This window comes from Pseudorca crassidens, chromosome 1, assembly GCF_039906515.1.
Source record: "Pseudorca crassidens isolate mPseCra1 chromosome 1, mPseCra1.hap1, whole genome shotgun sequence".
Taxonomy (NCBI): domain Eukaryota; kingdom Metazoa; phylum Chordata; class Mammalia; order Artiodactyla; family Delphinidae; genus Pseudorca; species Pseudorca crassidens.
This window is the reverse complement of record NC_090296.1, coordinates 115,335,544-115,360,692: the sequence shown is the minus strand read 5'-3', so window position 1 is coordinate 115,360,692 and position 25,149 is coordinate 115,335,544. Positions and strand designations below refer to the sequence as shown.

At 39.0% G+C, this 25,149-nt stretch overlaps 1 protein-coding gene across 1 annotated transcript in view; it reads right to left on the bottom strand.

Moving 5' to 3' along the window:
- The window catches only part of IQCH (IQ motif containing H), a 209,916-nt gene that overhangs the window by 182,954 nt on the left and 1,813 nt on the right, over positions 1 to 25,149 (bottom strand). The window contains exons 2-4 of the mRNA XM_067751661.1: positions 20,065 to 20,187; positions 18,531 to 18,622; positions 6,497 to 6,614 (exon numbers count right to left, since the gene is read on the bottom strand). Coding sequence (XP_067607762.1) covers positions 6,497 to 6,614; positions 18,531 to 18,622; positions 20,065 to 20,187 — 333 coding nt within the window. The remainder of the gene's footprint in view (positions 1 to 6,496; positions 6,615 to 18,530; positions 18,623 to 20,064; positions 20,188 to 25,149) is intronic.

Genomic DNA, 25,149 nt, shown 5'->3' with positions numbered 1-25,149 from the left:
CACTGAAATTTGCATTCCAGCACCTAGCACATAGTAGGATTAAAATCAAAATATTTGAAGAAATGAAACAGCACACCAGCGAGGAAAGACATTTTTTAGTTTTACTGTGTTTGTGTCATTCTTACAATATGCCATGGAGACACTGTCATCAGCTTATAGCAGTAGCGTGTGCCAAAGGTGACATTCTGTCCTGTTTTTATGGCACATGGGCCAGTTGCTAATTCCGTGACCTCCCTTCTTTTGCTACAAGCTACTCTCGTGTGTTGGTGGCCAGGGAATGAGGGCTCCCTGAATGCCCAGAAGTTAGCATCCCCTGGTAAGCCAGGGAGAGAGGCAGGAGAAATTTGGGATGCCATCTTTGAAATGTTATTGAACCATGGAATACCATATAATAAATTTTGAGTGTGCTTTGCAGTTGTAGTAAATAGCTTATGTTTCTGGAGAAGATGCTCTAAGTCATAAATATGTAGCTAATTGACTCTTCTCATAGAAACAATGTTATTAGAAAATATAGTCCTAAGGGCCTATTTTTTTTATACCTCTTTATTGGAGTATAATTGCTTTACAATGGTGTGTTAGTTTCTGCTGTATATCAAAGTGAATCAGCTATGCATCTACATATATCCCCATATCTCCTCCCTCTTGTATCTCCCTCCCACCCTCCCTATCCCACCCCTCTAGGTGGTCACAAAGCACCGAGCTGATCTCCCTCTGTCCTCGAGTCCATTCTCTACGTCTGCATCTTTATTCCTGTCCTGCTAAGGGCCTATTTTTGATGCCCATTTTTTATAGAAATAACCCCAAATACCATGTTTAATCACCTGTTCCACTAGCCGTAAGTTATACTGTAAAGTATAAACCTCTTTATATATATAAACTAATTGAATGGTAACCAATTACAGTAAAACAGCATTGCATATGATAGAGTATAATAGTGTATTATAAATAATTCTAATGTGGCTTCACAATTGCCATATTAGTATCACTGCAACAAATCAGAAATGGAAAAGGTCACTTTTATCAGGAGCATTGCATTGAGAAGTTTCTTTGGGCAAGTTTAGAGGGACATATCCGAGGATAATTCTGGGGATGGTTAGGAACTTTTGTGGAAAAAATCAGGAATTTATTCAGCTGCTTTCTTTTTTTTCCCCAGTTGTAAATTTCCCTGTGGCAAACACAGGGAGGGAGCTCAAGGTTTCGTATTTTTAACAGTGGTGAGGAAAAGCCAGGACTCTGAAGTTAAACAGAGCTGAGTCTGAATCCCAGTTCTCCTATTTCTTAGTTTTAAGTTACTATCATCTCTCATCCTCGATATGCTCGTCTGTCAGATGGGGATAACAATAATTCCTTCCTTCAGAAATGTTGTGAGGGTGAGATATGATTTCATCATCATGGCTAACACAGGCTCCTGAATGGTCTTCCTGCTTCCACCCTTGCCTTTCTACATCATATTCTCTGCCTGGCAGCCAGAGTGATCCTTGTCAATTGCAAATCATATCCGATTCGTCCCCTGGTGAAAAGCCTCCCATCTCACTCAGATCTCCGCAGTCCTTACAATGGTCTGCAAGATCTGGTCCCTATCCCTGTTCCTACTTCTCTCCCCCTTGCACATTCCTCTCTAGCTTCCTTGCTGTTCACACTCCTAATTCAGGGTCTTTTCAGGTTCTGTCTTCTCTGCCTAGAATACTCTTTCCCCAATTATTTGCCAAATGACTTGCTTCCCCATATCCATCAGATTTCTGTTCAAGTGTCACCTTCCAAGTGAGATCATCCCAACACTCCCTATGTTCCTAACCTAACTTTTCTCTCATCAACTAACATACTCTATGTTTACTTTTCAAACTGTTTTCTGTTTTCCTAACGACTACCTTACCCCAACTAGAATGTAAGCCCCATGAGAGTAGAGAAATTTGGCAGACGCCTAAAATACTGCCTGGTACATATCAGGTACATAAGTGAGGTTGGCCAGTATTCATCAACAAATAAGAAGAAGAATGAACACTTACACAGCACTCACCATGCATGGGGCACTGTTACAAACATGCACGTATGTTAACTCATTTATCCTTACAACAGGGTGTCATAGAGCCCATTTTGCAGATGAGGAACTGAGGCACAGAGAGGTTAAATGACTTGCCAAAGTGGTAGAGAACCGGGATGTGAACTCATCCTTCTGACCATCATGTTGCCATCTATTGAGAGCCTCCTCCAGGCTGGGCACTGTCTAGGCACTGGTTACAGTAATGAACTAAACAGAGTCTCTCTGCTTTAGATTAATAGAGACTTAAGAAATAAAATAATCAAACACAATGTATAAATCTTAGCAGATCCAAGTTTGGACAAAAGACCAGTAAAAGCCGTTTGGAGGATAATGAGGGAAATCTGAATATGACCTGAGTATTTATTACATTCAGGAAGTATTGTTATAATGGTAATGTTATAATGGTGTGATAATGGTATTGTGACTAAGTAGGAATGTGTTCATTTTTAAAGACACGCGTTAAAGCATTAAGGGGTGAAATGTCTATATGTCTGTATTTTAAAACATTTCAATAAAAAGATGAAGCAAAACTGGTAAAGGTTAACAATTGTTAAATCTAGGTGAAGGAGAAATAGTTATTCATACACTATTTTTGGCTTATTTGAATATTTTCATACTAAGAAGGTTCTAAGAAACCACAGAAAGGGAAAAATCGTTTTTAAAAGTTTCTGCTCTCATGGAGCTTATATTCTAATGAGAAGACAGAGATCACAGTGCTTGTTGGTTACTTGTAGGCATTCTCTTCTCCCCACTTTATTCTGTAAAATCCACCCGCTATTTCACCAGCAAATTTTTCCCATCCAATATTAAGTGAGATATAACTCACAGTGAAAATCTGTAAAGCAACCCTTACTTGCCCTGACATTTTCTGTCTTTTATCTCTCATCACGTTTTTCCTCATAATGGCAAAAATCCTCAAAACTTCAGTTTTTATCAAATTTTGAAAATCACTTGCTCAGTGAGATCCATATTCACAAAATTAAAGATTCTTCCCATCTTAGACACAGATCTTGCACATTGCTGTATTGTATTAGATCACAATATATATTTTTATATTTGTTTTGAGGGATAAAGCATCCATCTTATGGAATTCATTTGGAAAATAACTCTCAAGCAATGAGATGTGTCTTTTTTCCCTGCTCCGCAAACATACAAATTGTGTCATGCTTCTAAGTAGGTCCTTGCGTTTAAACTGTTTAGGAGCTTCTATTTGAAATTGGCTTCAGACTTAGCTTGCCGAACACAACAAGAAAATCAAACACTCTCTTGGCCTATAAAGTTTTTCTCCTCTTCCTCCCTCCTTCTTATCTATTTCGTTTGTTATTTCAAACCCTCTCCTTGACTGTTATGAGTACATGTGCGCCTATCGTCCAAGGTGCCTAAAAGAAGGATTGGGCTGGTGTTGATTTGGAGCCTTAGCTCCAGTCTTTTCTTTATATCATAAAGAAAAGCCATCAGAATATGGCTTTTTCAAATGTAAAAGAAATTGATAAACAATTCTTTATTGTGATTCTTAATTACAACTGAGAAACTCCAGGTGATTTGTCATTTTAGTTTTTGGGTGTGAAATGGAATTCCAAAAACAATTTCTTCACTTTGGAGAAAGAGCTTAAAGTAGCAACTGGGGTTTACCTAGTTTAAAAGGTTGGCAGTGGGCAATTAGAGGTGGTAATATCCCAGCTGGATTTCACAGCTACTCAATAATACAAGCTTTGAAGTTGGTGTAGTAGGCTTATAGAACAGCTGGCAAAACAGCACTGTTTGTCATTGACTTTACAGCGCAAAATTAGGGCTATCTTTGTGTCAGCAGTTATGCATTTTTAAGCAGATGTCACTGATATTAGATATAAAACAACAATAGGGATCCAGGCCCTGAAGGTAAAGTCAGGGTGGGAAACAGTCCATGCCCCTTTCTAAATGAAGCTCACCCCTGCTCGCAGTATTTAAAAGAACACGGGGCACATAAGATCCTTTATCTTTATAATCATTTGCCAGGATTTAGAACTCTTTTGGGAAAATAAATTTCTGGCCATAGTTTTTTTTTTTTTTTTTTCTTCCTGGAATAATAATAGCAACTATGTGTTCTAAAATAGTGCTAATCACATATATTTTATTTCATTGTCTTTACAACCTGGAGATCTCTAATCTTCCGCTTATGGACTAACTCTGGCCCTCCTGAGATTCTTGGCAAAGTAAACATTTAATGAAAGCAGAGGCTTAATAGTAAGGAAGATGAGAAGTTTAAGCTCCCTTTATAACAGTACTCTGTTTTTGTTTTTGTTTTTCGTGAGAGCCTTTATTATTACCTGGTATTTTCTTATTGATGTTCTATCTCCACTCCCCTAGAATGTAAGCTCTGTGAGAGTGGGGGGACCTGGTCTGAATTGTTCATCCCAGGGTGCCTCTAACAGTCCTTGGCACACAGGAAGTACTCCACAGATAGTGGCTGAAGGAACCCAATGTGACAAGTACAGTGACAAAGGTAGGAGTGGGCTGCTTTGAGAGTGCAGAAGATCCTGGATTAATATTTTATATGGGGATGAGCACACCATTCGAAGTCACTGTGGCGGTTTCATTTATCCATTCAACAAACATTTGTCGAGAGTAACCTGGCATTACATTGCAATGGACAAACTGACATGGATCCTGCCCTCATTAAGCTTATAATCTAGTGGGAAGTCAGGCATTTTTTAAAAAATCATATAACAATATCTAGTTACAAATTTTGGCAAATGTAATAAAGGAAAATACAAGGTATTCTCATCATAAGCATCTTTGCTGTACACATCTTTGCTGTAAGCATTTTTGCTGCAAACATCCTTGCTGCATAACTAATTGGCCATAAGGCAATTCTGCCATGAAAGATAAAATAACTGGCTGACAGTTTTTGATTTGACAGTTTCCACTGGTTGAAATGCATTAGTCATTATTGATGGCTTTATCAGGCTGATTGATGATGATTTGCCCCAAGAGCTGGTTTCTTATTTTGAAGCACACTACCTGGAAAGAGAAAGAGACTGAAGGCCTTGAAGGTGCAGAGTTGAAGCCAGGTTTCACACAGAACTTTGGAACATCTATCAGCGGACATGGAACAAATATGCCAAGAATAGAACACAGCTTAGCGGCTTTCACAGGGCAACGCAAAGCTCAGGTACAAACACGCACCCTAGTATTTGGAAACTGATACCTCTCTTAATGACGGACGAAATGTCAGTGAAAAAGAAAAAGCACAATGCCAAACAAGGAGACGAGTCAACAAACAAACAAAAATATGTATACAATACTATGAATGAAAGACTTGAAAGACAAGTGCTTAGGTAAAACCCACAAAATAAAATTGGTCATTTGTACAGTAGTGCCATGATCTACCCACATTTTAAATGTATTCAAATATTTTGTATTTTGCAAAAAAGTCATTTAAATTTTGTTATTCATTTCTCATGCTTCTTTATGTCCTTGTTAATGTCCCTCTTTTGTTTTTTGTTATTTTATCTCTTATAGCAAAATTGCCTTATGGCCAATTAGTTATGTGGCAAAAATGCTTGTGGTGGAAATGCTTGCAACAAAGAGGTCCACAGCAAAGATGCTTCCTACCAAAGTAGCTAGAACTAATACAAACAATTGTAAAAAGGGTACCATGTGATGGTGGCACAACTCTGTGAATATACTAAAAACCTCTTAAAAGGGTGAATTTTATGGTATATAAATTGTATCTCAATAAAGCTATTACTTGAAAAAGGGTATCACGGTGGTTAAGAGCACAGCCCTGGATCCCTACATTTCTGGGTTCATGATCCTGGCTCTGACACTAGCTGTGTTCTCTTGGGCAACTTATTTAACATTTCTGCATCTTGGCTTCTTCATCAATAAAATGAAGATAATAATAACATCTCCTTCTAGGATTATTCTGAAGGTTAAACAAGTTAATGTTCCCAAAGCACTGAAAATAGCATCTGGTACCCAGAAGACGTGAACTGTTACCACTTTGGGGGAGTCAGGGAGGAAACAGCAATCAAATTGAAAGAATAACCAAAAGCCAGAAACCTCTTGGGCTCTATTCCTTGCCGCCTGGAAACTTAACTTCAAAGAAAGCTCTTTTGTCATAGAAATTGACCATGCTGTGAACATATCTGAAACAACAATGGCATGTTTTCTCATTTAGAACACAATTTCCCGCCTTTGCTCTTGAAAAAAAAAAAATTCTTTTCTAACAGCTTTATGGAGATATAATTCATAAACTTTAATTTCGCCCTTTCAAAGTGTATAATTCAATGGTGTTTAGTAGATTCACAGAGTTGTGAAGCCATCACCACTATTTAATTCCAGAATATTTCATCCTCCCCCAAAGACACTTGACAAGCATTAGACATCATTCCCCACTCTCCCCCGCTCCTCCTTCCAGCCTCTGGCAACCACCAATCCACTTTCTGTCTCTATGGATTTCTCTCTTCCTACCTTTACTCTTGGAAAGGCATGTGGAAGTGAACTGTGCTGTCTTGGGGGTTGCCAAAGTTTCCCCTCAGATTCCAGAGGGAAAATAAATGATTTCTGATCAATTACAGCTGGAAGCAACCTAAGTTTAAAAAAAAAATTAAAGTCAAATTTGCTATCATAAAAGCTCCACAAATTGTAACTTAAAAACAATGCTTCCTAGTTAAATTACATTTTATGGGAAATATTCTATTGGTAATTACAATAAATTTGACCAACTTTAGCATTTTTACCACTATAAAACTGCAGTTGTTTATTAAGCGTAAGAACTTCCTAGCCTGATAATGACCATTATAGCATGAATAAAAAGCTCTATCTCTGGCTGAGTTTATATCATGCACAATTGACAGAATTACTACTCTATAAAATATTTCTCAATTAAAAAAATACAATATGCTGTATTTTGTTAAATAAAATTAAGTCACAATATAGCCAATGTTAAATATATTCAAAATGCTGATCCCTAAGCAGTTCATCCTTATATTTTTCATTTTATTTTTATTTTTATTTTTATCTCATAAATTTATTTATTTTTGACTGCATTGGGTCTTTGATGCTGCGTGAGGGCTTTCTCTAGTTGGGGCGAGTGGGGTCTACTCTTCCTTGCGGTGTGTGGGCTTCTCATTGCGGTGGCTTCTCTTGTTGCAGAGCACGGACTCTAGGCATGCGGGCTTCAGTAGTTGTGACACGCGGGCTCAGTAGTTGTGGCTCCTGGGCTCTAGAGCGCAGTCTCAGTAGTTGTGGTGCAGGGGCTTAGTTGCTCCATGGCATGTGAGATCTTCCCGGACCAGGGCTCGAACACATGTTGAACCCATTGACAGGCAGATTCTTAACCGCTGCACCACCAGGGAAGTCCCCATCATTATACTCTTTAAACTTCTGCTATTTCATATAATTGCAGAGACTTAAGCATCAAAGGTGGTGAAAGGTCTTCCTTGTTAAGCAGTGAGGAGTTCCATGGGATAGCAATGTGCCAACAAAATAAAGTTGTAAGAATGTGTATATGTGTGTAATGTAGGTCTTAATTTTAATTTTAAAGCAGGTTCCAGTTCTTTAAGATGGTCAACATAATTAAGGTCAATTAAACTCAACAACAAATGACTCACTTTCTTGATTCTATTGTGATGCCCACTTTTGTAAAATTACCATTAAAAAGCAATTTATGGACTCTAGTTTCATTCCAACATGTAAAGAGCTTGGAAGTTTCGCTCCAATCCTCAGCAAGAAAGCTGAAGAATCAGAAAAACAACTCTTCTTAGATACATCAAAGAATTGAGATCACAGGGAAAACTGCTGCCTTCAAAACTGGAGAAAGAGGTGGATAAAGCCCAAGAGCAGAAACCTGTTGCTGGAGCCAGTGCTGGGAAGAGCACTTAAATTTTAGTCAACAAATTTCTGGAGGCTCAGTGTGGATTCCCTTGAGAGTTAAAAACTCTGAGGGGCCAAGTCTTAGGATGGCAGATGACCCATACTTCCATGAGTTTTACCTCTAGGAGCCCCACCTTGTTTTCTCTGTGAAGATCAGAGAAAAATCCCCTCCTGCTTCCAGCAGGGAAAGAGGAAGAGAATACTCCAAGTTCTGTTCTTTGTTCTGTTCTCTATAATGAAAGTTAGGTCTCAGGGAAAACTATTTTATCAAAGCCTTATCTGACCTGAAGAAGGGGAATTAGCTAACTCCAGCTCCCTCTAGTCTTCCTGTCTCACCTAAGGGGGGGAAATGCTGAGAAAAACATGTGATGGTAACAGGGACACAGACCCTCCAAAAGAATGAGACCTAATCACAGAATTATTGCACGTTTCCCCCCAACACAGACTACATCCACAGAGCCTCTGCATACAGAGGATTACAGGTGAAAGAACTGCAAGTCTCAGATTCTATTTAGGAAGGAGTTTCTAGGGAAACCCAAAAACAATAGGGGCGACAAAAACAAAGATAGCTGGGGAAATTGAAGCCTCAGACATCTACAGTTACAGCAGACAGTAAACATGGCATAACACCTGGCCAGATAAAGCCCTACTTACTTCACACTAAATGCCTACCTACCTCAGTTCCTATTACCTAATACATCATGTCCAGCTTCCAACAAAAAATGACAAGCCATGCTAAAAGGCAAGAAAAAAACAGTCTGAGGAGACAAAGCAAGCATTAGAATCAGATTCAGGTATGACAGAGATTTTGGAATTATCAGACCAGGAATTAAAAATAACTATGATTAATATGCTAAAGACACTAATGGGAAAAAGTGGACAATATACAAGAACAGATGGGTAATGTAAGCAGAGAGGTTGAAGCTCCAAAAAGAATCAAAAGGAAATGTTAGAAATAAAAAATATTGTCAGAAATGAAGGATGCCTTTGATGGTCTTATTAACAGACTGGGCATGGCCAAGGAAAGAATCAGTGAGCTTAAAGAAATGTCAATATAAACTCCAAAAATGAAGTGCAAGGAGAAAAAGAATTAACAAAGCAGAACAGAATGTTCAGGAACTGTGGGACAACTATAAACGGTGTAACATACCCATGTTGAGAATATCAGAAAAAGAAGAGAGCAAGGAGCAGAAGAAATATTTGAGTAATAATGGCTAAGAGTTTTCCAAAATTAATGACAGATGCTAAACCATACACCCAGGAAGCTCAGAGAATACTAGGGAGGATAAATACCAAAAAAAACACACACCTAGACAAATCATATTCAAACTATGGAAAACCAAGGACAAAGAGAAAATCTTGAAGACTGTGGAAAAAACTTACAGAAGAACAAGGATAAGAATTATATCAAACTTCTCTTCATAAACCACGCAAGCAAGAAGAGAGTGAGGTAAAATATTTGAAGTGTGGAAAGAAAAAACCCGCCAACCTGTAATTCTGTATCCAGCGAAATTATCTTCAAAAGTGAAGAAGAAATAAAGATGTTCTCAAACAAACACTAAGAGAATTGGTCACCAGCGACTTGTCTTGCAAGAAATGTTAAGAGAACTTCTTCAGAGGAAATGAAAATAAAATAGGTCAGATATGGGATAGATGAGGCAAGCGGAGAATCCAGGGACCTCACCATCATGTCCTCCCCTACTCTCCACCTTTCAGAGTCTTCTTAAGTTTGTTTTATATATAACATCCAGGGGTTTTAACTGTATTTATCAGAAGGAATAGGGGAAAGTATTTCTATACCATCTTCCTAGAAGTGAAACTCTCTTAGTGTATTTCTTACAAATCCTTTTACCTCTGTATTTATGTATTTAGAAGTGAATTTGGGGACTTCCCTGGTGGCGTAGTGGTTAAGAATCCGCCTGCCAGTGCAGGGGACACTGTTTTGAGCCCTGGTCCAGGAAGATCCCACATGCCGCGGAACAACTAACAAATCAACCTGCCCTGTGTGCGCCACAACTACTGAGCCTGCGCTCTAGAGCCCGAGAGCCACAACTACTGAGCCCACATGCCACAACTACTGAAGCCCAAGTGCCTAGAGCCCGTGCTCCACAACAAGAGAAGCCACTGCAATGTGAAGCCCGTGCACCACAACGAAGAGTAGCCCCTGCTCACCACAACTAGAGAAAAGCCCGTGTGCAGCAACGAAGACCCAATGCAGCCAAAAATAAATAAATAAATTTATTTTTTTTTAAAGTGAATTTGAATTGAGATACAATTTTGCATCCCCCCTTTTTCCCCTCAACATATGCTGTGAGAATTTTTCCATGTCATGAAAATGTCTTGGACAATATTGGTTTTAATAGCTATATAATACACAGATGTGTTGCAGATTTAATCATTGTTACTGTTAACATTTAAGGTATTTCCAAGTTTATTGCTACTAAATGTAACACTGAAATGAACAAACTTATACAGAGATCCATGCGTATCTCTCCTTATATTCTAGGATAAATTCCTAAGATACAAACTACCAAATTAAAAAATAACAATTTAAAAAATCTTCTCACATACTTTGAAAAACCTCCTTTAAGAACTTTGTGACAACTTATACCTCCCACCAGTAGTATAAAAGTACACCCATCTTTCGGCCCCCTCATCAGCACTGAGTATTAGGGTGTTTTAAATGACATGTTTTGCTAACTTGTTAAGAAAAACAGTAATATATAATTTAATTCTTGTTTACCAGTGAGATTAAATATTTTTCACCTATTTACTGGCTGTTTGCATTTCTAGCTCTGTGAGTATTCTATTGATGTCCTTTTGTCTATGTCAAGGGTTTTTATTATTATTATTATCAGCGAGAGCACTTTGTATTTAAGAATATTAGCAATTTTTATATCATGTGTGTTGGAAATGTTTTCCAATTTATTGTTATTTCTAAACTTTATGATGCTTTTAAAAATTTTATTTTTTGTTTCAAAAAATTTCAAACCCATAGAAAAATTGAAAGAATAGTGAGCATCCAAATACCCTTCACCTAGATGACCAAGTGTTAACAACCTGTGCTTTGTCTCTCTCTGTAACTAGGAGGTAGTCATATTCTGTATAAGGAGGATTTGTGTACTGCTTTGTAACAACCCAGAAGAGATTGGCTCCAAGGGGGCTTCAATAACTGAGTGAAAATGTACCTTCTAATCTATACTCATCATTTAACAGAAACTTCTTCTTTCCTTCTCACTGTTTCTCACAATTATCTGCTTTGTTCTTGTTTTTCTTTCCCCCTCAAAACACTAGCATCACAGAATATAAAATGAAGATTTCTGTGCAGTTGTGATGGTGTTGGTACAGATGGTAGTCACCCTCCTAGTGTCAATAAGCAAAGCGTGGTCATTAAGAACAGTGTGAGCAGATATCTTAAGCAATAAAATCTGTGCAAGCCAGCAATGATAAGAGGAAGACTCACACTTTGACATAGAAGAAGACTCATTGCCAAAGTAGGGATAATAATGAAACCTATTTTGAAAACAATACAAAAGCACTTTGAGCTTGTTGGAGAAAATATACCACTTTTGATAATGTCCTTATCATTGTTTTCTCAATGACTGCTAGGAAAATCTTGCATGTGCTGCATCCATTATCATCACTTTGTGTATCTATTGGGTTTTGTCTCTGTTAGACAAAACTACCAGATATTTTCCTGAGCAATACTTGGGAAAAAGGAAAACCATCCCCTGTGAAAATCAGCCTTCCTGGTTTTCAGGTAGCTATGATGTAGGAGAGGATACTTGCAGACACTTGACTGGACTTCAATCTGGTCCTCACTGTTCTGTTCGTTTTTTAATTTTTTAATTGAAGTATAGTTGATTCACAGTGTTAATTACTGCTATATAGCAAAGTGATTCAGTTATACATATATATACAGTCTTTTGTTTAAATATCCTTTTCCATTATGGTTTATCATAGGGTATTGAATATAGTTCTCTGTGCTATACAGTAGAACCTTGTTGTTTATCCATTCCATATATAAAAGGTTACATCTGCTAATCCCAACCTCCCACTCCATCCCTCCCCCAAACCCCTTCCCCTTGGCAAACACCAGTCTGTTCTCTATGTCCGTGATTCTGTTTCTGTTTCATAGATATGTTCATTTGTGTCATATTTTAGATTCCACATATGAGTGATGATATATGGTGTTTGTCTTTCTCTTTCTGGCTTACTTAGTATGATAATCTCTAGGTCCATCCATCTTGCTGCAAATGGCATTATTTTGTTCTTTTTTATGGCTCCGTAGTATTCCACTGTATATATGTACCACATCTTTATCCATTCATCTGTCAGTGGACATTTAGGTTGTTTCTGTGTCTTGGCTATTGTGAATAGTGCTGCTATGAACATAGGGGTGCATGTATCTTTTTGAATTATAGTTTTGTCCAGATATACGCCCAGAAGTGAGATTGCTGCATCATGTGGTAATTCTATTTTTAGTTTTCTGAGGAACCTCCATACTGTTTTACACAGTGGCTGCACCAACAGTGTAGGAGTGTACCCTTTTCTCCACATCCTCTCCAGCACTTGTTATTTGTAGAGTTTTTAATGATGGCCATTCTGACTGGTGTGATGTGGTACCTCACTGTAGTTTTGATTTGCATTTCTCTGATAATTAGCGATGTCGAGCATCTTTTCATGTGCCTATTGGCCATCTTTATGTCTTCTTTGGAGAAATGTCTGTTTAGGTCTTCTGCCCATTTTTGGATAGGGTTGTTTGTTTTTTTGTTGTTTAGTTGTATGAGCTATTTGTATATTTTGGAAATTAAGCCCCTGTAGGTCACATCATTTGCAAATATTTTCTGCCATCCTGTAGGTTGTCTTTTCATTTTGTGTATGGTTTTCTTTGCTGTGCGAAAGCTTGTAAGTTTGATTAGGTCCCATTTATTTATCTTTGTTTTTATTTCTATTGCCTTGGGAGACTGACCTAAGAGAACATTGGTATGATTTATGTCAGAGAATGTTTTGCCCATGTTCTCTTCTAGGAGTTTTATGGTGTCATGTCTTATGTTTAAGTCTTTAAGCCATTTTAAGATGAATTTTGTGTATGGTGTGAGGGTGAGCTCTAACTTCATTGATTTACATGCAGCTGTCCAGCTTTCCCAGCACCACTTGCTGAAGAGACTGTCTTTTTCCCAAGAGACTGTCTTGCCTCCTTTGTTGAAGATTAATTGACTGTAGGTGTGTGGGTTTATTTCTGGACCCTCTATTCTGTTCCATTGATCCATATGTCTGTTTTTGTGCCAATGCCACACTGACATTGATTACTGTAGCTTTGCAGTATTGTCTGAAGTTTGGGAGGGTCATGCCTCCTGCTTTGTTCTTTTTCTTCAGGATTGCTTTGGCGACTCTGGGTCTCTTATGGTTCCATATGAATTTTAGGATTATTTGTTCTATTTCTGTGAAAAATATCATGGGTAATTTGGTAGGAATCACATTAAATCTGTAGATTGCTTTGGGTAGTATGTGGACCTCACTGTTGATGACCTGTGTGACCTGGAACACTGGTGTGAACCTCAGTTTGCATAGCTTTAAAAGGAAAGGGTAGGGCTTCCCTGGCGGCGCAGTGGTTGAGAGTCCGCCTGCCGATGCAGGGGACATGGGTTTGTGCCCCAGTCCGGGAAGATCCCACATGCCGCGGAGCGGCTGGGCCCGTGAGTCATGGCCGCTGAGCCTGTGCGTCCGGAGCCTGTGCTCCGCAACGGGAGAGGCCACAATAGTGAGAGAGGCCTGCGTACCGCAAAAAAAAAAAAAAAAAAAAATCTACCTCATAGGTTTAAAAAAAGTCCTTTGTAAAGTGTCAAGTGTTATGATAATGATGAAATTCATGATAATGATGATCATTATTGTTTATCTTTTCTAAATAATTTTTAAAGGTGGATTCAGCAATAGTACTCATTTTGAGTGGACTCTCCCAATTTCCTGGGCTTCCGTAATAGAATGAAGCCCCATGTATCTGAAAAACATTGAATCTCAGTTACTCATAGGAACTGTGCTCTACTGTCAAAGGAGCAACAGGAATTTGTAGTCCTTATTATATGCCAGTCCTCTCACAAGGAGTTGCTGCCATGGTTGTTTGGCCCCTGACACTCCACCAGACTCACTGTGTAAGCAGACATTGACAAGCCTACCAGCCTTATTGCCAGGTCCCACTCTTGGCTCAATCCTAGTGCAAGAGGCTTACTCTAGCCCTTCATAGCAATGGGGTAGCGGAATTTCCAGGACTAAGCTATTGATCACACAGAGGCAGGCCCTCTATTTGGCCAAAAGAATACTGATTCCAGGGAGTCATGCTTGTCCCAAGGATCCCAAGCACGAATGATCTGCATGAGGATTACCCAGAGTGTTTGTTACAATGCAGATTCCAGGACCCCATCTGGGAGCCAGGGAAAGAGGACTGTAAACCCAAGTTTAAGAACCATCACTCTAGACCTGTGGTCTCTCAAATAGGGTACCCACGTCTCAGGTGATACATAAGACAAGGCCATTCGTCGTGTGAAGAGAGTGTAAGAACTTCTATTTATCTATAATAAGAAATGCATAAAATAAAAAATAAAAATAAGAAGTTACTTTGTACTACTATTTAATACTCAGTTCGTCACTGGACCCCTCATGTGGTCATGTCACCTGCGCTTCTGGATACCTCCTGAGAGTGGAAGCTCCAAACCACAAAAGAACGAACAGGCGGGTCAGCATTGTATGTGTTTTTCCAGAGCATTAGAGTGAACTGCAGTTTATTCATGAAGTGGGTTTGTGGATTATATTATTTAGTTTTAACTAAACTAAGCCTGGGAAAATGGACAGGTGTCCTAAAAAAAAATCCTGCGAAAAGCCACACTGTATTTAAGATAATGATGACATGCATTGGGAATTCCCTGGCAATCCAGTGGTCAGGACTCCGAGCTTTCACTGCCAGAGGGCGTGGGTTCAATCCCTGGTCGGGGAACTAAGACCCCACAAGCCATGCAGCAAAAAAACAAAAACAAAAACAAAACAAAATGATAACAAGCATTGGTGAAAAACAAGAAAATGGCAGAACTTACACTTTTACTTCTAGCTTTTCTTCAGCCATATTAAAATGTAAAAATGATGATCAACCAATCAAACTTATGAAGAGTCAGCCTCCCCAAGCCCCCCAAACTTAAAAATTATCCAGAAGACTAAGATATGGGCTTACATCCAACCAGCATCAATGCTGAATCTCAGCTAAGTGTAGAGTATTTTGGGGATATTAGCCACAACCAGTATAAAGCTGTCATGATTAACAAGATTAAGAAACCAAAACATTATAATTAATAACCTGTTTACAAGAGAAAGAAGTTTTGTGCTGTTAATAAAGTAAAAGAAATTTTTTAACTGTTTAGTTCATCTTTATCTCATTATTGAAACATTTCTATGTTGCTGTTAGTTGATAATTCACTCTCTATGATAATAAGTATATAATTTACAAATAAGCAAGCACATTTTATGGGTTCACACCCAAATTCTTTGACTGATAGCCTTGTGGGATCCAAGGCCAGGTCCAGTTTCTGTCCCAACTTGAAACTTTTATGAAACTAAGTCTCCCCCTTTGGCCTCCTGATCAGTTGTGAGCAACCGGTTTCCCAGTGAGTCATTCCGTCAGTCATGAAAAAACTCCTTGTTTACTTGGGTATCCTAAGGACTTTGTCATGGAACCTCAGAAGAAAAATGCAATGAATTGGTCAGTCCTGCTCCTCCCAGGCATGTGAACCTGAAGAAATTCGGGGTTCTGCAACCTGCTTTGCATATACTCTCCTGGGAGGCCACAGCAGACTCTGAAGCAAAGTCTATTCATGACAGTCTCTGGACAGTGCCCCGCCCCAAGTGCAGAGCCAGGTGTGACTATGACAGTCACAGACAACCGGCCGTGAGCTCCTGGGTCTCATGTTTTCCATTTCCATCTGCTGCTTCTCCTCTTCTGCCCTGAGCCATGCCCTGTGACTCACACTTCCACTCCCAGGGCTTGCCTTGGGTCTGCTTACTTTGAAAACCCAGTTTGGACTCTTCTCCAGTTTTGACCTTGGCTCCCCTCATTTCATCTTCAAATTTTGTGCCACTTTAGCATCCCAAATCCACAGCTATGACTGAGTTGCTCCCCCAGGCTCGTAGGGCTCCTACAAACTTGCCAGGCTCCCATCTCCCTGGTAAGAGGGCCGGTGACTGTATTATTGTATTGAACAGGAAAGAAAGGATCCAAGGACCACTCCTGGGAGCCAGCTGAATGCCCCCACTAACACCTTCCTTTACTCTTCCAGACCCTAAAAGGGGCAAGGGTACACCTTGGCCAGGGAGAAGAACTGTACAAGCAAAGGTCTCTGGCCAGAATCTTTCTGTTTGGTTCTCTGCTACCTAGTTTGCTCTTTTCAGTTATCATAGCTTGCAGATCTACAGCCCAGGCTCTCTGTTCTTTGTCAAGATGAGAGGACGAAGAGAAAGCTGGAGACAGGACAGGAGAACTTTCATTAGAGTTGGTGCCAGACATCTCTTCTCCTGTGTACTTTCCCCACCCCCTCCATCCTGGAGCTTTCTTCCTGCTGTTTGTACCTTCCATCCTTTGGCTACGCACTCCCCACCTACTACAGATCTCCTGGCTGCCATCTGAATAGGCCTCCCACTTTGCCCTGTGTGGCTCTCTTGATTTAGAGCTGAGTCGATATAAGTTGGTAGAGTAACCTCCAATATTTTCTTCTCCAAGACCAAGAATCCCTTTTATGATTTTCCCTACAGATTGTTTATTTCAAAAGATGATGTATATTAACCTATTTGCAGGTCATATTGTTATTCCCAAATTTAAAAATCTAAGATGTAAATGACTAAAAACTAGACAGACTAGGGAAGGTTTGCCTCTGCCAAGGGATGATGGATGCCTGTGGTACTACCTTCATGTGGGAGAAAGGGAGACAGGCAGAGTGTACACCCAAGCCTCTGCGCCCCACTCCTGAGGCTTGGGATGTGGCTGTGTCTCCAGGTTTCCATGTTTCCATGTGTGCGCTCTGAAACTTGACCTCACTCTCTGATATGATTCACTTATGCTTGGTATACATGTATGATGCAAATAGGGCCACAGGGGTTTTAAGCTGAGTACAAAACCTTAGTCTATATACACTCAAATTCAGGAAGCCTGGATGTAAGAAGGTCCAAAGTAAGGAAAGGTCATTTCTCTTTTTTATTTTTTTTAATTGGAGTATAGTTGATTTACAATGTTGTGTTAGTTTCTGCTGTACAGCACAGTGAATCAGTTATACATACATCCACTCTTTTTTAGATTCTTTTCCCATAAAGGTCATTACAAAGTATTGAGTAGATCTCCCTGTGCTATACAGTAGGTCCTTATTAGTTAGCTATTTTATATATAGTAGTGTGTGGAAAGGTCATTTCTCTTTAACTCAATTCTAATTTTAATAAATCATCTCTTAGGATGTATTATATAATGAATATTTCAAGCAAGTTTTATTATTTTTGTTTTGTTTACCCTGGATACCAAAATCATCTTTACAGTAAAGCACGTTATGACAGGCTAAAAACTGTAAAGAAAGTCCCACATAACCTGAATAGCATAAAAATTGATTTGTTTTAAAGTATTTCCTTTAGGAGTTGAATTTTGGATATGCTTTACTAAAAATAAATATATATATATAACACCAAAACTAGGACCCTGAAACAATTGTCATGGTGTCAAGCACTAGAACGCAGTACAAGTAATGGAGAATAAATTTTATTGAAGTCCAAATTCTGCCATTAACTTCTTTTTTTAAAATTAATTTTTATTGGGGTATGGTTGCTTTACAATGTTGTGTTAGCCTCAGCCTCCACTGCACAACAAAATGAATCAGCCATACACATACAGATATCCCCTTCCTTTTGGACTTCCTTCCAAACTAGGTGAGTTCCCTGTGGTATACAACATGTTCCCATCCATTGTCCATTTTATACATAGTATCAGTAATGTATATGTGTCAATCCCAGTCTCCCAATTCCTCCCACCCCACCCCTTTCCCCCTTGGTATCCATATATATGTTCTCTACGTCTGTGTCTCTATTTCTGCTTTGCAACTGAGATCTTCTATACTGTTTTTCTAGATTCCACATATATGCATTATTATACGATATTTGTTTTTCTGTTTCTGACTTACTTCACTCTGTATGACACTCTCTAGGTCCATCCACGTCTCTACAAATGACCCAGTTTCATTCCTTTTTATGACTGAGTAATATTCCATTGTATATGTGTACCACATCTTCTTTATCCATTCGTCTGTCGATGGACGTTTAGGTTGCTTCCATGTCCTGGCTATTGTAAATAGTGCTGCTATGAACATTGGGGTGCATGTGGTTTTTTGAATTATGGTTTTCTCTGGGTATATGCCCAGTAGTGGGATTGCTGGGTCATATGGTAGTTCTATTTTGTCATTAACTTCTTATGCAAAACTTCTACTGAAATTAGTAGAATGGATATGAACAAAGCCAAGGAGTTTTGTCTTTACAGTCATCTCACCTGTGTGAGAAAAGTTTTTTTTTTTTCAATCGTACTTATTTTGGACCCTAAAATGGCTATTTTACTTACCATTTGGAAGCGCGAGAAGAATATAAGATATCATCAATAGGAGTTGTTAAAACACGTTGGTGTACAACATTTAAATACTTCTCGATGTGAATCTGTTATGGAAAAGTTAAAGTTTAGGCCATTAGAGTGGACTTGAGATCCTCAGCTAATTTACTCCATTTCATTAGGTTAACTCTTGGAATGGTGTAATTAAGCCAAAAGGCAGAACATGCTAGGTGTTTATTTCAAGGCTAAGGTATCATTAGGCAACTCAAGGCCAAATTACTTTATCCCAAAAAGCAGCATAAACAATTAAGACTCAAAGCTTAAGTGACCTGTAGCATTCTTCACAAATGAACCTACACAATAGTCAGTTTCTACCTAGCTGGGGAAACTTGCTAGGCAACCCTGACATTGAGTGATGTCTTTCCCTTTTGGGGACTTCAGGCAAGCATCAGAGGAAAGCGTTTGGCCTCTAGGTAACAGATTATTTTAAATGGCCAACCCAAAGACTCCAGCTGGGTCCAGCCCTCTCACCATCACGTAATATAGGACAATGGCATGCTAGTCTGATGAGGCAACAAAATATACCACAGCCTCAGGAGCTGAGCTGGGATGCTAATAACATGGTAGAGTGAAAGTCAGAAGCAAGAGCAGAGACACTGATCATCAGAGGTCTGGAAGATGGAGATGGCCTTTATTTGGACCCATGTGCTAATAGATCCTTGTTTTATATATGAATGTTATCCTGGTCTGAAGATTGGATTCTCCCATGCTCTTATATTCGTCTAATAATGATGAAGTCCCTATCTACTTTATTTCTCTGTTCCAAAATTGGTGTATTTCTTTTCTATTTCCATTGTTACATACTAGGTTACAATATTTCAAAAATAACTAATCTCAAAATACTTAAGCTATTAGGGAAAAGTAAACTATTTTTTAGAATCCTGGTGAATTTGATAGAAACTCTCTGCAATGTATTGGTATGAATCCTTTTTTTTGTCAGGCATATTGTTGGACTGAGGAGTTATTTTTAAAACTCTAAATGATTTTTATCAAACCACATTTTAGGGGTTATCACTGCATAATCATATATTATCAATGCCTGACATTCTTGTGGCACGTAAATCAATCAATCAGTTAATAATCATCCTTTTAAAAAAGGAAGAGCAGGGGCGTCCCTGGTGGCGCAGTGGTTGAGAGTCTGCCTGCCAATGCAGGGGCACAGGTTCGTGCCCCGGTCCGGGAAGATCCTACATGCCGCGGAGCAGCTGGGCCCGTGAGCCATGGCCGCTAAGCCTGTGCATCCGGAGCCTGTGCTCCGCAACCGGAGAGGCCACAGCAGTGAGAGGCCCGCGTACCGCAAAAAATAAATTAATTAATAAATAAAAAATAAAAAAAAATAAAAAAGGAACAGCATGGGAAAGGTGATGACCAACTGAGGCCCACCTCTGTTACAGAATTACATGGGGCCTGTGAGAAGCACAGTTCTTTTCTTCTTGAGGAATCCTTGTCTCCTTCTGGAATTTTATTTAATATCTAAAACACTACTTACTTTTAACCCCATTTCAGTCCTTTTGATTGCTGTTTCAAGATTCTGAATGTCAAGAGTTTCGCCTTTTTCCTCATGTGGGAATTTTGTTAATTTCTCCTTTAATTGATAAAGTTCTTCTTGGACCTGGAGGTAGAAGAATATAAAATGTAAAAGAATACAGGGCTTCCCTGGTGGCGCAGTGGTTAAGAACCCACCTGCCAATGCAGGGCACACAGGTTCGAGCCCTGGTCCGGGAAGATCCCACATGCTGCGGAGCAACTAAGCCCGTGCACCACAACTACTGAGCCTGTGCTCTAGAGCCCACGAGCCACAACTACTGAGCCTGCGTGTCACAACTACTAAACCCCGCGCGCCTAGCACCCGCGCTCCGCAACAAGAGAAGGCACAGCAATGAGTAGCCCGTGCACTGCAACTAGGAGTGGCCCTTACTCGCCACAACTAGAGAAAGCCCATGCACAGCAATGAAGACCCAACACAGCCAAAAATAAAGTAAATAAAATAAATAAATTTAAAAAGAAAAGAATACATACATAGTCCACCTAAAACAGTTATTTATCTTAAAGGTTTGCAATTTGCTTGAATTGCTAGAGACAATAAAGTTGATTTTAAAGATGGTGATCATTGAAAAGGACTGTGCTTATGGTTCTGAGACGTGCTTCGTTAGACGGCTCCAGTCACTCTTTCAGATTTTGGAAAACTAAGCTTTCATACAATTTTCTATTTGTCCTTCCCCCATTAGAAACAGATCTAAGATAAAACTCCAACTCAAATGGCTTCTGCTTTCTCAGTTGGTAAAGCAGTTGTGTCAGATACAATAAGAAGTTTGTGCCAAACTCTGATTTCTACTAATTGGTTGAGAGGTAAGAAGACAGAACACTTCTGGCAAAGAGAGGTTCTAGTGAAAGCAGTGCCTTTCAAAAGAGAATTATAAATATGTGGACAGGGCCTGCTGGTTTTCCATTCTAGCTGGATCTTCCCCACTTACTGCTCTGAAGAAGCAGTTCTGTAGATGTGGCCTTAATTTTGTTTTATGTAGTCAGAAATGAAAACAATCCTTGAAGAAAAAGCAACATAATGTCATTACTTTAACATTTTCCTTCAATTTGTATTTTCCTTAGAAATGATGAACATCTCTCCAAAGTCAAGCACCCTCAGAATAAAATAGGCATTATGAAATTAGCACAAGATTCTCTGCATTCATATTAGAAACCAAACTTCCACAGATAAATACAGATGGCACCAATTATTGTATGGGCTGCTGCCACAAGAGAAACGTTTTGTTATGCAAATTTATGAACCCAACACCTGTTTCAGCGATAGTCACACCAATAATAATCTGCAGATTGGGTTGCTAAAGGCGTTTTGAAACAGTTACCTTTTCTCTGTTAGTATTACTGGACCTACACGTTGATCCAGCCTATGTTATCGATTGCTCTCAAGTATTCCCAAGGAGTCAAGTATTCAAGAGATCAAAAGATTTGCATCTTTTCACTGATGGGCATCAAAGTCTGGCAGACACATCTGGTCATTTGTACTCTGCACAAATGATCATGTACAGCCTTCAGGGCTCACAGATTGAAATTTGAACACACCTACTGTTTGCTGGTACACACTAAGGATGAAGATGTACCTCTTTCAACTGTTTTGTCCAAATTAGTGCTGCCAGCTGATTTATTATCTATTGTCTAAAGACATTTGGAAGTACAAAAAAGCAGTTCAAGGGCAAGCCCACTTCCAGGCCCACATTTTTTGTTGTTATTGTTGTTCGACTTTTGAATGCACTGAATTTCCTTCTTGTAGCTCTAGTATTTGTAATACTTGTAGCTTCATGTATCATTCTGTAATTATGCCTGTCAACTGCTGGAGGGAGTGAAAACCACACTGGATTATTTATCAGGGAACCGAAGGTCTGATTTCTTCATTGCTTTGTATGGACAATTATATGTCTTCATAGAGTTGTGAGATAATATGTAATAGGTCTGATACATAGTAATAACTTGGTAAAAGGCAAATGAACATAATTCCTTGTTCTATTACTGTTCACACAGTGTCCATGCACACCATCCACATTTTCTCTAGTGTTCTTACCAAGAAAAAAAAAAAGAATTACTCTACTTGTAGAATGAAAATGAGACAATGGGTGTGAAAATGAATGAATATAGGCTTTGGAACCAGACAGATATGAACTAGAATTCTATTTCCTCCTTTACTAAACTGAGATGGGCAAATTTACTTAGCTTTTTAGAGCCTTAGTGTTCTTACCTGTAAAATGGGGATAGATAGCTACTTTTCAGAATAATGGCAAGAATAAAATGAGTTAAAGTACATAAAGTGCTTTGTATAAGGCCAGCCACACAGGAGGGCACTGAACCAATGTTAATTCTCTTCTCTTGAATGGTAAAACCTAGTGAAATGCCTTGCATATAACTGGCACTTAGTAAATGTTCATTGATTTGAATTGTTCTTTCTTTCTCAAAAGTTTTTACTTTCCTTGCCAGATATTTCTTCTCCCCTCTTAGTAACCGCACATCTGTTTGTATAATTGCAACAGAGACAAGTACTGTAGGAAATGTTTCACCAGACCTGGGTAGAAAAAGAGATTAAGTTCTAAATCTCCATTCTTCAAATAGATCTAATCTACCATACTGAAATTTTATGTGTCACCCATCATCTCTGTGATCATCAAATGCATTGCTTTCCATAACTTTTCCCACTTGGAGGAAGATTATTATTTTGACAGTCTGGGGACAGGGCTACTTAATAAGAAGCCCTTGAAAAATTCAATGCAGACAAAAGTTGCTCTAGAATTTAAAAGAGCCAGGCAACCAGACTCCGTTTTGTCAAAAGCAGCCTCATGACTCCATTTTATTCATCTCTGCTAAAGATAAGAGTTTGGCTGAGTCATTCTCATTGCTTCCCCATTCATTTTTATGTTGTACGCTCCTGGCAAACCAGACAGAGGGTTTGATAAGAGAGACAGTGATAATATCAAGCTGTCAATCAGCTCAAATATTTCCAAGGTTGGGGTTAACATACAGCTGTTGGGTTTTTGAAATATGATTTCCAAAACTAATTAAAAAGCTAATTTGATTGCAAGACTTGGTAATCCTGGTTGCACAAACATATGTTTAATAGTTGGGTCAAACAAGTGTTTATAAACCTATAAAGACACCACATTATTATTAATAAAGTATAAACACAAAGCTTCTAATACTTAATAATAAAAGAAACCATCTGGGAGACCTCCCAGAATCACCACCACACTTCTTAAAGATTGTTTCACAAATGTGTCATAACCTGTTGAAGGACCAGCACACACCAGATTTCTTACTTTGGGTGAGTTACTTTACTTTTTGTATCTTAGTTTCTTCTTCTGTAAACTGCAGCTAAAAATAAAACCTGCCTACTACAGTAGTTGTTAGGAGATTATCTAAGCCCTCAGCACAGGGTCTGGCTCTCAATAAATACTGGCTACTATTTTAATTATAATGATTATTATTACTATAGTAAAACCTCAGTATTCTGATCAGTTGAGGAAAGAGCCAGAAAAAATTGTGAAAGGTCTGAATTATACACTTGAAGGTGAAAGAAATTAAGTAGCTAACAAAATGCTGCCCAGTAGAGCTCTATGTGGGCATGGTACTCATAGTTCCTGAACCAAAAATGAAAACATGGACTTTGATATATGATCTGATTGGGACAGAATATTCACAATCAGAACTTCTTACATAGAAAATGAAAGAAGATTGCTTGAATTTTCTATGTATATGAGTACCCACAATGCTCATCTTTGATCAGTTTCCTTTCCATAACTTGAAAGAATAATAGTACTTATCGGATAGACTTGTTGTAAGCGTTAGATGAGTTAGATATATATAGCACTTAGAACCATGCATGATACCTGGTAACTACTATGCTCTTGTGATTTTTCTTCAAAATCATGCAACAGTTTATATTTTACAGCACGATCTAAAGTAGTAGCTCTCATACTTGAGGGTGCATCAGAGTCATCCGAAAGGCTTGTAAAAACAGATTGCTGGGCCCCACCCTCAGAAATTCTGATTTATTAGGTCTGGAGTGGGGTCTGAGAATTTGCATTTCTCACAAGTTCCCAGCTGTTTCTAATGAGGCTGGTCCTAGGACTACGCTTTGAGAATCATGGGTTTAAAGAGTTGCTTAATGTATCTCACTGAGACATAGACCTAATATACTAAATTAGGGTGAAGCAAGTGGAGATTTGAATGAAGTACCTCTGCTAACGGTAAGGAAGTCCACTTTACAGTAAAGACCAATTATGTACTTTTGGGGAAATTGGGTCAATTTAGAATCAGCGGTAGTTCTAATCTAAGCTATGTGTCCTACAGAAGAGAAAACTGAGGCCCAGAGAGATGAAGGGACTAGCCCAAAGTTACCCCCCTGGCAATGTCATTGCCAGGGTCAGACCTCAGTATTCTGACTCCCAACCAAGTATCCTTTTCACTGGATGTACTGCTCTTTGGAGGAAATAAATCACAGGCCCAGGTAGAAATGGAACCCATGTTGGCATGTCTGAGAGTGCTGCCATATGCTCACAAATACTCAGAATGCAGTGAAAAAGTAAGGAAGGTCTTCCACGTTTCCTTATTATACACGTTCTACATTGTACCAGGAAGAATTTTACATTGTATCTAGAGATCAGCCTCAGTAATCAGTTTAACTGTAGCCTCTCTTTCTCTGCATAGCCCTCCACTTAGTGTATACGAAGTAACCCTTTTAAGCAAGTGGGGGGGTTGATCAACATGGATATGACTCTCTTAGCTCTTCCCAAAGAGAGGTCTGGCCTTTGCCCTTGGATACTGGGAGGTGATGATCTCTAGGCCCCTGAAGTGTCCTGCTTGACAGGAATGTCTTTATGATGGGGGCTTTGAGCTATGCTGTATCAGTTCCAATCTTCAGAGGAATTAGACTGAAATCATTAGTCTACTCTCTGGGAAGGGCTGAAGACTAAAAGTCAGCCAAATGGGCAGTTTGATTGAGCTCCAATAAAAACTCTGGACACTAAAGTCTTGGGAAAGCTTCTCTAGTTGGCAATAATCTGTATATATT